The sequence below is a fragment of the Amyelois transitella genome, chromosome 20, assembly GCF_032362555.1.
Source record: "Amyelois transitella isolate CPQ chromosome 20, ilAmyTran1.1, whole genome shotgun sequence".
In the NCBI taxonomy this organism is placed as follows: domain Eukaryota; kingdom Metazoa; phylum Arthropoda; class Insecta; order Lepidoptera; family Pyralidae; genus Amyelois; species Amyelois transitella.
In genome coordinates, this window is record NC_083523.1 from 6,461,238 (window position 1) to 6,474,978 (window position 13,741).

The following is a 13,741-nucleotide window of genomic DNA, read 5'->3' on the forward strand; positions in this document are numbered from 1 at the left end:
GTATATTTTATTATCACACGACATAAATTCATGGTTACTCGTAATATTATTACTTCGAACAAAATGTGATACTTAAGAAACTAAAACAAAAATTATGTTAGCAGATAGTGCTCTAAAATATGTGATTGTAAATTTGGTTTGCTCCGTATTTTATACGATACCAAGACCGCATTTTGAAGCGGTAAGAAAGAACAATATTATAGAAAATGCAAAATGTTATTGTCTGTTTGCTTTATAAATATTAAAAAAAAAAATATGTGTAGTGTTGTCAAAAAACCTATAAAATTTTTCTACGAACTCACATATCACTTCGATTTTTTTAAACAGAGAATCGAAACATTTCTTTACGTTTATGAAGCAAGTTAACTCATAAAATATCACAATAGGTTCCCTTACTCGGTACTTGTTGTATCGAATGGTGTATTTTTGATTTTTGATCACAGGTTTCCAATTCCTCATTTTCAGGTCAACAGTGTTTGTTATCTGTCAAGCATCTGCAATCATACGGGTGTCGTTGTATGCGGGATTGAAACCAGATCATTGGACAGAAAGTTGTTTTTGGACGAATGTGATATGATTGAGTATAACTGTAATGATCGCAAAGGTACAGTTAACATTTTGAAATACACGTATGTTCTTTCCCTTAATTTTACGTTTAATTTACTTTGGATAACGGGATAAGCGATCCGATTATATATTCTCTTCACTTTTAAAAAGATTTACTGTTTAAGTTACAGCGGTGTACAGATAGCAGGCAGCAGTTAGTCTCTGCACTAGCAAAAAGTTTATTTATGAATATAGATTGAAGAGGTATATGAAATATAAATGACCTTAAATGGAAATTTGTGAGGCTAGTCGATGGTAGAAATATGTTGAGATTTGTTCCATTCATAAAAATTACATCAAAATAATTTATGATATCATTCATATTTCAGCATACAAAATCTCTGAAATGACAAAATGTGCATCACATGGAAGCAGAGAAAATGACGTGTTGCCTTCGTACGCAACCAGCTTATTAACGACACAGATGACCACTACACTAACTTTTACAACACCTAGTCCAAGCGAATCTACAGAAACTTCTCCTACTACAAGTCTTAGCACTCCGGAAATCATTGTTACTACAGTAACTGCAACTATTGGCACTAAATCAAAAACTTCTACAAATACTGAACCGCAAACAATTCTTACAACCACATCAAGTACCGCAATGACTACAACTATTGCACTAGAAACAACAACAACCACATCTTTACCACAAACAACAACAACATCATCTCTACCAGGAACTACAGAAACAACACAAACAGCGCCGACTGAATCAACTCATGCCCTATGTTCTTGTACTTGCCATACAACGACTGAAGCGATGACTGATACATCTTCTACAACTACGACGGCATCAACAACTATGACGACGAAAACAACAAGTGAACTAACTACAAGTGAAGCGACAACTATTTCAACAAATCATTCTCATGCGCCTGATTGCTGTACTTGTACGCCAGCTACAATTTCTACAGTAACACCATCCTCAATAGATGTTCAAACTAAAAGTGTATCAGCAACAACAACTTCAAGTAAAACAAGTGAAATAACGGCAACAACAGAACTCACGACTACAAATACTTCTGCAGAAGTTGATGAACTATCTACTACGGTTGAAACCACACTAATTATAGATGATGATACAACACAGACAGAAAATACACATACTGTTAATGAAACATCTAAAATTATATCTACAATAGAAGCTTTAAACGTAACAGAGACCGATATTGAAACATCAAAAATCACATCGATAAAACCAATAAAAAGAAATTGTTCATCTACATATCCTGACGACTGTGAAATACCAACAACTTGGGAGACCACTGCTATGGGAGAGAGAAGAGATTTTTTCCAAATACTTAAACAGAAATTTGGTAGAAGAGCAAGATGGTTGAAAGATACTACACATTTTCCTAGACGCAGAACGATTTTATTGGAAAAGGAAGGTAATGGATTTCGATTCGGGCATCACAATGAAAAACTTTCTGTTGATAAAGAATATTTATGAAGACATACGAACTGAAGACCTTTAATGAACACATACGCTTCTGATTGTTAAAGCTCGCGTTAAGTTCTCCTTAAACAAAACAAAGGCATTACATTGATTGAGTTCCACAAGTACTTATTAAGATCATATTATTTTTATTCTAAGCATCCTGGTTCCATTCCATTATCTAATCTTTATTTTTTTTCATCTTTTATTTTTTTCATTATATAATCGCAGTCAGTTTAAAAAACTTTTTTTAGTGACCTAAAAAAAGTTTTTTAAAGATTCGACTGCGATTATATGGCTGGTTACTTGCCCTACGTTATAGTCCTCTCCTTTAGAAATATTGCCTATGGTCAAGGCTATTTTTAGGAAGGGACTGCAGCGCGACAAAGCCGCCTTTTCTATTTTCTTTTTGTAAATACTTGTTGCCCTATATTTTTTTTTCGTACAATAATGTGTAAACTAAACTAACACACTTAAAAGGCTATGTAGTTTCTAGTGGCAGAAATACACGCCGATTATGTGAAATCTGGAAATTTATCCTTCATTCAAATAATCTCACATACATCCATTGTCATAATCTTATGATCGGGTTTGATGTATTATTATATGCCTAATTACGCCTTTACAATCAATTTGCTGGCATTCAAAACAAGATCCTAGACACAGATAGTTCGGGAGCAAACATTATAGTAATGTCAAGGAGACATTGTGTATTAGATGGTTAGATATCGCAGTAACGAGATGTAAGCATTTTTGTGAATCACGTGAGTATTTTGAAACAGTGCTGTGATATTGCAAAGACAAATTGTCTGTCGGTATTCGCCCTTCAATAAGTTGGACATGAGTGTCAATTGCGATTTGTGAAATAACTGTTTATGATTTGTCAATTTTCAATACTAATAGGTTGTACACAGTTTGTTAGCACATATGGTTAGCCTTGTGGTTCCCGGCACCAGTACAAAAAGAATAAGACCACTTTATCTCTTTCCCATGGATGCCGTAAAAGGCGACTAAGGAATAAGCTTATAAACTAGGGATTTTTTTAGGCGATGGGCTAGCAACCTGTCACTATTTGAATCTCAATTCTATCATTAAGCCAAATAGCTGAGCGTGGCCTATCAGTCTTTTCAAGATTGTTGGCTCTGTCTACCCCATAAAGAATATAGACGTGACTGTGACGTGCTAACATACATACATACATACATACATATGCTATGTATGTAAGTATGTATGTTAGCACAGTTGTGTTGCTCTGAAAAGTGGATATTCAAACGTGTAATGAACCTGCTGCGCAGATTTATACTTAGATTGATAAAGGTAGAGGAAAAGGAAAATTATAACGTAATAAGCTTTTATCAGCAGCTTCGTCCATGCGTATTTAGCGCCTACACACACGAATTTAACGCCACCTACAAAAGATTTGGTTCAGTACATAATGCGTGAAGAGGAAACAAACATACAAACTTACTTTTGCATAAGTACAGATATATGTATACTTTTCTAAATCCAGCCTTGGATGGTAGGCGGAGATTACAAAGGATCCCTTTTTTCTCTCTATGCACGGAACCTTGGAAAACGCATCAAAACAGCAGAATTTTTGAATGTGGACAAGGCATATGTCATAACTTCTCTCTAAACGTATCGCTGAGTGACACCAATGACATATTTTTTATTTAATCTATAATTTTGTAATTTTTATTGTATTTAGTGTGTGTAGCAATTCAAATAAATGCATTATCTATCTATTTGTCCATTGTTGAGGTTTACCGAACTTGAAGAAAGAGAGGAAAGACAACACATGTCTTCGTGAATGACGCTACGCTCATTGGTGAAAGCCTAGAAGCGATTGCATTTTTATTATTTGTAATACAAGTCTCGAACTTACTAGGCAAATTCAATCTTTGTAATTAATGACTTAGATATTTATTGTTATAATTTTTTTTCGTTAAAAGTTGCTGACAAAAATAGCATTATCAGATTTTTAATGCTCCTGTTCGCTCAGGGATTAAAACAACATCAAATTGCTAATAGAACAATCTCTATAATCATTGCGACACCATAATGTCGTCTAAGTAGCCGTGTGTTGCCTAACAGATTGCAATGAACTTGACCATGTACGGCATTTAAATTGATGACGATGATGCAATGACATCGAGATAATGAGGTGAGTAGGAAACCGTTGTAATGATGGTTTGGTAACGTTTTCTTCTTAAGAGTTATTATGCGGATGTGTCTTTAAATCATTTAGGTAATGATGGACACGAAATATTTTTTGATGAAAATTTCACTGATTAAAATGCCATTCCGTGCCGAATAAATGACGTTCATTAGTTTGGTTTAAATTTTGTGTAACTAGCGACCCGACCCGATTTCACATGGGCAGCATTTATTGATATTAACCTTCTCCAGAAAATTCTCTGTGCAACATTTAAAATCCATCCACAACTTTAAAAAAATAGCGCGTACATACAGAGAGAGAAATAGGGACTTTATTAAATGTAGTGATTGATAAAACCAAAACAAAGGGAAGAGGGCGAATTAAGCAGATTTTTTTTTTATTTTGTAATCGTAAAGAAACTATAGTTAAAGAAACGATATTAGGATTAATATATGTACTTACTTTGACCATTTCACTGGTCTTTTAAAAGAATATTTAAGAAGAATTTTAAAAAAATGTTTTCATTTTATATAACAAAGAAAAATTACTAAATTAAACTTACCAGCGATTAAAAATATTAGTAGTAAATTCGAGATTTACTAAATGGTATGTATGACATCAAATATTACTCAATATATAGGTTTTTTGCCTATACGGCTAAAAATGTCCTTCTAGAAACTTTATAATTTTAATCCAATGTAATTTATTTCCGCATTACTATGGAAATGGACTCGAGAACTATTCCCAAAAGCCTTTGCTTATGTTAATTGTTCGCGGCCTTCTGTCGGGTTTAGTATGTAAACATTTATAAACAAATAAACAAACACTGCGTCATGTCCAAGGGTAACGCATAACATACGAATTTAAAAGGGTAAAGATTGAAGACACATTTGCTGCAGTTTCATAAGCATAATAGCTTTTGCTAGGACAATGATAATGATTATTACGATATTTATGGCTTGATGATGGAATTGAGATTGAAATAGTGACAGGTTGTTAGCTCAGCGCTTAAAAGAAGATTCTTAAGTTTATTAGCCTATACCTTAGTCGCCTTTTATGGAAAAGAGATGAGATGAGAGATGGTCAAAAACCACACGGCACTTTAGAATAGAACTATACCTATATGTACTTATAGCAATAAAGATGCGATATTTGTGTGTGTGTATATACATTCTTATCTTATTAACGCACGACAATGTATGAATGTAGGTACCTGAGTAGGTCTCTCGTGGTTAGAGTCACATCTCATGAAGGCCACACTGCCCTTATTTGAGTACAACGGACCAACATACACTGTTTATTTATAGATTGCGACATATCAACAGAATAGTACACTTAATTGGTTCGTAGGTACAGTGGAATAAAAAGAAAGGAGTGTCGCAGTTAGGCGATGGGCTAGCAACCTATCACTATTTGAATGTCAATAACTAATAAACGAGAGAGAGAGTATTCTCTCTTCTCTGTCTACCCCGCAAAAGATATCTCTTGCGGGGTAGACAACAGTATCAGTCTCTTCAAGACTGTTGGCCCTGTCTACCCCGCATGAGATATAGACGTGATAATATATGTGTATGTATGTATTTGCTTTTCCATAAGATCTTTTTAGTCTTTATCTTGTTTTATTACAAAAGGTTGTGAAAAATTAAGTAAAAGCTAACCTATTGACTACTTGTTTAACTTTTATGAAGCGAACGAGTTATAACACGCCTTATTCAGAAGTTATCTTGTATAAAGCAAGCACGTGTAAGTTTAAAATCGCGTTAAAATTAACATACATTTACTCGTATAACTTAGTCTTGACGAATTCACCTAGAAAGGTTTTCAAAGATGTCTTTCTCCCGATCGGAGTTTTATTGTCTTTATTCAGCTAGCTAACGTACTCACCTAATATACCATTACACCTTTATAGCACTAATACGTATTCTCATAATGGCGATAAAGTTAATAGACAAAGTTACGATGATAATAAAGTCTTGCTTGATCTAGGAAGGTTATGACCTATTAAATTTGAGCTACCTATGAGGAGAGTTGAAAAATATCGATATCGGGGATCGTCAAAAATTTAGTTTTTAGAATTTCCGTCTGACTTTTCCAGCCATAGTAGCTATAGTATTTTTTTCCTATTCTCATTTTTAATCCTGTACAAGAATCATCGCGAATCGTGGAAGACATGCGCGTACGCATTTAATAAGTGTAAAGGAATTATTAATTATGGATACGTCATGATCAAATCATCATTTAATACATACATATATACATATGGTCACGTCTATATCCATTGCGGGGTAGACAGTGCCAACAGTCTTGAAAGGACTGGATGGCTACGTTCAGCTATTTGGCTTAATGATAGAATTAAGATTCAAATAGCGACCGGTTGCTAGCCCATCGCCTAGAAAAGAATCCCAAGTTTGTAAGCCTATCCTTTAGTCGCCTTTTACGACATCCATGGGAAAGAGATGAAGTGTCCTATTCTTTTTTGTATTGGTGCCGGGAACCACACGGCCATTTAATGGTATATTTATTTTAAATTAATTGCATCTAAAGGTACCACATCTAGTATGTACGGTCGATTTAGTAAATAGATGTAGTCCCCAAGCATCGGAATTGTGAAATCTAGTCAAGGATTCGAAAGGTTTGTCTCAGGACATTACATAAAATGATGCATTATCAATGCAAAATAGAACGGTACACGGTATGTAGGTTTGTTTTGCAAAGGCCGTAACCATTGTCATTTGATTTTTATTTAAAATTTTATTATAATAAAAATAACTGCTCAAAAGATAATTGACTGTGGATAATTTTTTCTGTATGAATATTATTCAGCTATATTTTGGTAGAGTAGAATATTTGGGAGAGTTATTAGTTAAAGTACCTAGTAAAGCATTGGCTAGATACTGTTCCGTGTGGTTCCCAGCCAGTTAGAATGGGACCAATCCATCTCTTTCCCACGGATGTCGTAAAAAGCGACTAAGTGATATTAGCCTATCACTTAGCCGCTTTTTAACTTGAGATTCTTTTTTAGGCGATGGGCTAGCAACCTGTCACTATCTTAATCTCAATTCCATCTTTAAGCCATACAGCTGAACGTGGCTTTTTAATCTTTGTGAGACTGTTGGTCCTGTTTACCCCGTAAAGGATAAAGACGTGATGATATGTAGATATGTATGAATGTAGTGGTTAGAATTGGTTAAGATATACGACTCAAAAAGTGTACTCAATCCATAGTGCACCAGTTTGAATCAAACTATGCTCATGTATCAAGGCCTCTTTAGTGAGTACGTACATTAGTTTGATTCTTCTTCTTCTTGCGTCGTAAACCTCATTACTGAGGGTCGTGAACTCCCCGGAGACAAGTCAGTTTAGAGCGCACCACGTCTCTCCACCTTGCCCGGTCCTTAGCGGTGTGGAGCGCCTCATGTAGGTCCTTATCCAGAGTCGAACGTATCTGGTCAGTCCATCTAAGTGGGCTACGTCCCCTTGATCGTTTCCCCTCTACCTTGCCGGTGATCATCAGCTGTTCCAAATTGTCGCCATCTTTGCGGGCTATGTGGCCAAAAAATTCCAGGATTCTTCGTAAACAGATGGTGGAAAGCCTAGTTTGGATGTTGAGTTCACGAAGAATAGACCTGTTTGTGCGAAATGCAGTCCATGGAATCTGGAGCATCTTTCTCCAGCACCACATCTCGAAAGCATCAATGCGGTTAGTTAGGTTAGTTATTAGTTTGATTACCAACTTTAAAATAAGTTTTAATTTTGTATAGTTTTGACCAGTCCGTTTTCAATTGTAATGTGAGTCACGTGTGTAAGTGATGTAAAAAGAATTGCAGAAAAGCACCCGTACTGAATAATAAAATTGCAATGAAATGTAAAGGAAAACTTTTAAGGTTGAACTACATATAAATGTTAAATAACTTAAAAAAATAGATTTCCCTTTTCGTAGAAATTTTGGGAAACCCTTTCTTTGTACCACATAAGAAATATGTCTATTTTCAAATAGGTATCTGTCTGTTTGTCTACGTTATCGTATCTCCCGAATGGATAGACCGCTTAGATTTTGATGGTTTTTTTCTTTGAATGTCTAGACCCAGTGGTTTGGGCTATGCGGTTATCACTTCAGTAAATCAGTGTCCTTTTTGAAAAATAAAATGAATATGATTTTTATATCTTACCACTTATTGTAACTTATTGTTATCATTTACGAGTATAATTACTGTGACAATATTTCAATGGAATTAGATCATATCAAGTAGATCACCTCGTCTGCTTCCGGTTTCCGGACTTCCGCTTCTTCCGGTTCTTGCTTGAACTTTTGTAACGTGATCAATTGATGCTGATTGAAGTGCCTTCATTTATTAATCCAGTTGTAATTACATCACAAGGCTTATTAAAGGCGACTAAAGGAATGGGTAATGAACTTGAGATTCTTCTCGTACGGAATGGGCTAGCAATTCCTGTCACTATTTGAATTTAAATTCCATCATGTACAGCTGATCATGGCCTTCAGACTTTTCAAGAGTATTGGCTCTGTCTACCCCGCCAGGAATAATATTAATATAATGTCAATATATGTATGTATATATGTACGTATATGTAAAAGGCTTGTAAAGACGATGGTGATCGAATGGTTAATGCACCTGAATAAATAAAACGTGATGCTCAGGTTCAAACGGTAACGGCCATTTAAACGAATATTAGTTTGATTGCTAGCCGATACTCTTAACTCCTGCCAATAGACAACTTTTTTAAAACTTTATATAACTTTATATATATAATGGCACATTCTATAACTAAATAGAAAACGCGATCGGAGGAATAGTCCCGGAAATAAACAAATTTTAATAAGAGAGAAAAATTATCTCTTGGTTAAGTTTTGAGAAGGTTGATTTGAAAATGGCAAGGCAAGACTAAATTAATAACATCAACTTTGTCTCTTGAATGACCTTTTGTCTTGGAAACCAAATAATTCCATTGTTGAAGATAGAGAAGTATATCAAATACTTTATCGATCCCTTACTAATATTATAGTCTTTTCCTCTTTTACAGTTAAACCGCTAGATCGATTCGAATGAAATTTGGTATGCATATAGTTAAAAACGATCTTACATAGGATACTTTTTTTTTAAATTCAACCCTAAAAATACTAAAATGGCGGTGAAAGTTTGTATAAAAATCTAAAATGCTACCCGTGTGCTAAATAATTAGGCGCTTCGTGGTACTCAGCGTAATACCACGGATAAGAAATAGAATAGATTTATTTTCAAAGTTGGATACAGGTATCACTTATTGACGTCACATCACTTAAATCTTTTTATAACTACTATCGCTTCCAAAGTGCATGTGTAGAAGAAGCGGCGGAACAAACTACACTGCAGTATGTAAGTACTTAATGATTAGTCTAAGGTTAACTACGCCACGTTAAGAAACGGCACGAAACAAGGCGATCAGCTGAGATAATTGATTATAGGGGAATATAATTTGCAGCAATGCAACATGTGGCAACACTTCAAGGTGCAGGAGAATCGATTAATGGCGTACTAGGAGAAAAATCGATTAGATTTTTTTTTTAATTCAAGATTTTATTTTTTTATTTAGCTGATGCCAAGCAATCAGTTGTTAAATACTCATTATACTAACTCCTAAACTTTATTTTTTGCGGTTATAAGTATTGCTTAAGTATAGCATGTCAGTTCGAAGCTTCTAAAGTTAAGAAATGACAATGCTTCAATTTTTATAAAAAATAATTTCTTTCTAGAATTTTATTTATCGATTTAATGATACCTATATTTTTTCTTTTCGTATTCCAAATTGCACCCTCGCAATACTTTAGAGGGCCTTAGCTCCACTTTCCATCATCCATTTTTAAGAGCATTGGCTCGCATATTATCTTTTGCGACGTCTAACCAGGATTTCTCCGGCCCGTTTTACTTGGGATTGGCAGAACCAGCATATCCATAAAATTGAAGGTTTCATTATATGGATATGTATATATTTAATCAAGTTCATAAGGATTGATTGATTGATACGTACGAAATAAGATAAATTTTATTACAGATACGCTTAAAAAAGTGAGGTCCATCGTGACTCCATGAGAATCTTGTCCCGGAAGCAGGCAGAAGGTTACTTGTTTCTATAGACTATAAATTCGTAGCATTGCATGCGCTCGCGCAGTTACCTGACTAGCGCGCACCGCACTTGTGTACTGTGACCGTGAATTTTGAACGTAAGTGACGTTACCATTCTAGTGAGATCGCGCCTTTGTTTTTGAAATTGGAATGTGTCTTTTGGAAAATGGCGGGTGTAATAATTTTATATCAGTGATGTGTGTTGATGGCCAGTGTCATGGAATAGTTTTGCATAAGGGTGTTTTGACAGTTCAGTCTAAAAATATAAAGCTTCAATAAGATGTTTAAATACTAACTTTTATTAAAAACAACATTTCTTGATCTATTTATTGACATGTGTTAAGAAAGTTTTATATTTACACTAGAGGCCGCCCGCGACTTCGTCCGCATGGAAACCCTATCAATCCCGCGGGAACTCTGGGATAAAAAGTAGCATATGTGTTATTCTGGGTCTTCAGCTATCTACATACCAAATTTCATGGTAATCGGTTCAGTAGTTTTTGCGTGAAAGAGTAACAAACATCCATACATCCATACAAACTTTCGCCTTTATAATAGTAGTAGGATTTTATCCCCAGATATAACGAATCCTTAACAGAAAATTAAAGATATTGTAGAGCACTTAAACTTTTTTATTAAGTTACTGATCAACGTTTTTTGGTAAATTTTTGGCTCGGTCAAATTTGTTAATGTTGATGACTGTACATAATTTCTTATAGCATTCAATTCAATGAAGTGATATATTCTACAAATAAATATAATATGTACTGTAACCAGAAAAAAAAACTCATTTCAAAACTCTTGTTTAGGTAGTCCTTTGACCTAAAATTCAAAAGATTCTCATAGTCATGCACGTGTTTAAAATACTAAAGGCGATAATTGCTCACGCCTTCCCTTGCGATTGCTAAATATTTTCGCTTTTCATTGAATATTGCGAAAAACGAACTTTCACTTTGTTTACGTCGTTCTATAAATGTCGTCTGGAAAAATGTTGCAACTTGATAAATCAGGAAAACAAATGACGGTAGCGCTGTTGCGACACTAATTTGAACTTGACTAGTTCGGAGACTATTTTCTGAATAGACGATGGGCAGCCGAGTGGTCTTTTGTCTTTTGGAGACTGTTGGTTATTTTTATTTGGTAAGGGATAAATGTAGTACGATGATGTAGGTATGTGAGCTAGTTTCCTATCCTTATTTCAAAAGTTTCGCAAGCCTTTATGAAGCTAAATGTGTCTTTTGTTGAAAAATTGAAGGATTTTTCTACCACTAGTTAAGACGAGATGATAAGATAAATATTTAATGTAGATAATTGTGAAAGTTTCATACTGAAAATACATATAGGTGAAAACCATACGTACGAAGGTGTCGTGAAAAGGTTCATGAGACTTCCAGAAGATTTTAGTTCAAGTACTCAGCTGCGATAAGGAGGCTTATAAATTGGGTATTGTTCTTTCAAGTAATGGGCTAGCAACCTGTTTTATATCAAAATTCTCAATTCAATCATTAATCCAACTCTTATTACTCTGTCTGACTTATAAGGTAGTGGATGTAATACGATTATTTGTGCGTGTTAGCTGAGAACGGATCTTTCAAATTACACCGCATAAAACTTTGGGCAAAAGTTAATCAAACATTGCATAAGTAGCTTAGTGCCTATTTGCGTGATCTTTGTCTTGAAAGTAGCCTATGGCGTCCTTTGAGATTTTAGGGTCAAAACGTTAACGTTGAAGGTCATATGAAATTATTATAATCATAGCCTATCCTCTACAGAATAATAGAATGTACTTTACTCAGATCGTAGCATTATTTTGTGTCTCAGTATACAAATTCGGAACAAAGTAAAGGCTACTTAATTATATATTTTTTTCTCCTACAGAAAAAATGCGTCTTATCATCGCAGCGGCTATCTTAGCGGTGGCTCAGGCTAGGCCAGCCCTCATCTACACACACCCACTCCTACCCCTGGGAGTGGAGTACGCCCATACTTCAGTCCCAGCGGTGCGTCCACATCCAGCGGTGGAACGGAACGCGGCCAGAGAGGCCCTCTTACCAAGGGATTTACTAAAGTCCAACGATTTTTACGATAACCCATCCATTGCTGCCGGACTAGCTAAAGAATCCTGGTTCACCAACAAAGAAATGCAAGTAGTGGAACGGGAAGCTGAGAAAATACCACGCGAGAGAATCTACCATATCGTCAAGAGCGCTGGATTTTTAGACTAGATTCTAATTTCAAATGAATATTTTTTTATTGTAAAAACGAAAAATGACACCTAATATTATTCAGACTTTAATTTTATGTATTATTTTTGTGTCTAAAATTCTTTGTAATTATTATTACTATTTAACAGTAATATGGCATGTCGTTATGCGCATGCGTGTGTATGTGTCCATACTATTTAAATATTTTCTTTGCTGGACTCCACTTTGTAATATTTTTAGGTTAATATATGAAGAATACGTTTTGTTTGAAAGCAAAATTATGAATGGTTGATTAAGATTATATTTATCAAAAAAAAAACACTTGAAAAAATGCACGTTTAAGAATAGTTTAAGTTATTAGATTTTACTATTTTCGTACATACATACATCTAAGTAATTAATACAATATTAAGTTCACAAACTATTTCAATGCTGTATAATGTATTTGTAGAGAAAAATCGTCACCTTGTGTATAAGTGTAATATAGTGTAAGTGAATCTAAGTCATAAGTTCGTCAATATTAAAGGTTAATAATATAATTTGTACAACTATTTAAACTATGCATGCAATGTATTTAATCTGTGGTATTTATGTAAATATTAGGAAATTATGCGCGTAATTTCAACGAAACCGGTTAAACTAAGTTATTATAGCTACTAGTGGATATTTATACTTGAAATTAAGTTATAATTAAGTGCAAACTGTGATCTCGGACAATAAGTGCTTACGCAAGTTATTGCTCCATTGTTGTTATTAAAAGCAATTGTTTTGATATGTTTGGCATTTTTAATTTTAAGTAGAAACAGGTTTGAAAATCCTCACATTAATTTATTGTACTTTGGCGTTGGTTTGCCTTGAGTAACATCGTTATACTCGTACCTACGTAGTTATGTTTGGACCCAAACCAAATTTGATAAATCATACTATCCTTAAAATTCGATTTTCTGTTTCTGGTTTTCTAGTTACATTCGGTCTCCCCTTCAGAGATGTGAGGAAATTACTGATACAAAAACCTGGAGAAAAATCGAAATAAAGAAAACAGGAGATTTTTTTTGAGTTAAACACTTTGGATTTCATAGAATCTGGGCACAGAGATAGCCAAAATTCTGAGGAGTAACATTGTTTTATTTTTCGAATTCCCACGGTGGTACGTCCCAGGTGAAAGTCAGGGATATAGAAACCTAGTGATACAAAGCAATATCTAGCTTTA

General features: G+C 34.6%; 1 protein-coding gene across 2 annotated transcripts; it reads left to right on the forward strand.

The window, feature by feature from the left end:
* Positions 1 to 10,385: 10,385 nt before the first annotated feature.
* Positions 10,386 to 13,250, forward strand: LOC106131542 (uncharacterized). 2 transcript variants are annotated; one of them, XM_013330658.2, is made up of 2 exons: positions 10,386 to 10,425; positions 12,206 to 13,250. In XM_013330658.2, exon 2 carries the CDS (start codon positions 12,211 to 12,213, stop codon positions 12,550 to 12,552), a length of 342 nt encoding a protein of 113 aa, XP_013186112.1. In that variant the 5' UTR covers positions 10,386 to 10,425; positions 12,206 to 12,210; the 3' UTR covers positions 12,553 to 13,250. The 2 variants fall into 2 exon arrangements, with proteins under 2 accessions (XP_013186112.1, XP_060806041.1); XM_060950058.1 differs by lacking the exon at positions 10,386 to 10,425 and adding an exon at positions 11,319 to 11,467.
* The last annotated feature ends 491 nt before the right edge of the window (positions 13,251 to 13,741 follow it).

Excerpts from the sequence above, each read along its gene's own strand:
- LOC106131542 (XM_013330658.2), top strand. The coding sequence starts at position 12,211 with ATGCGTCTTATCATCGCAGCGGCTATCTTAGCGGTGGCTCAGGCTAGG.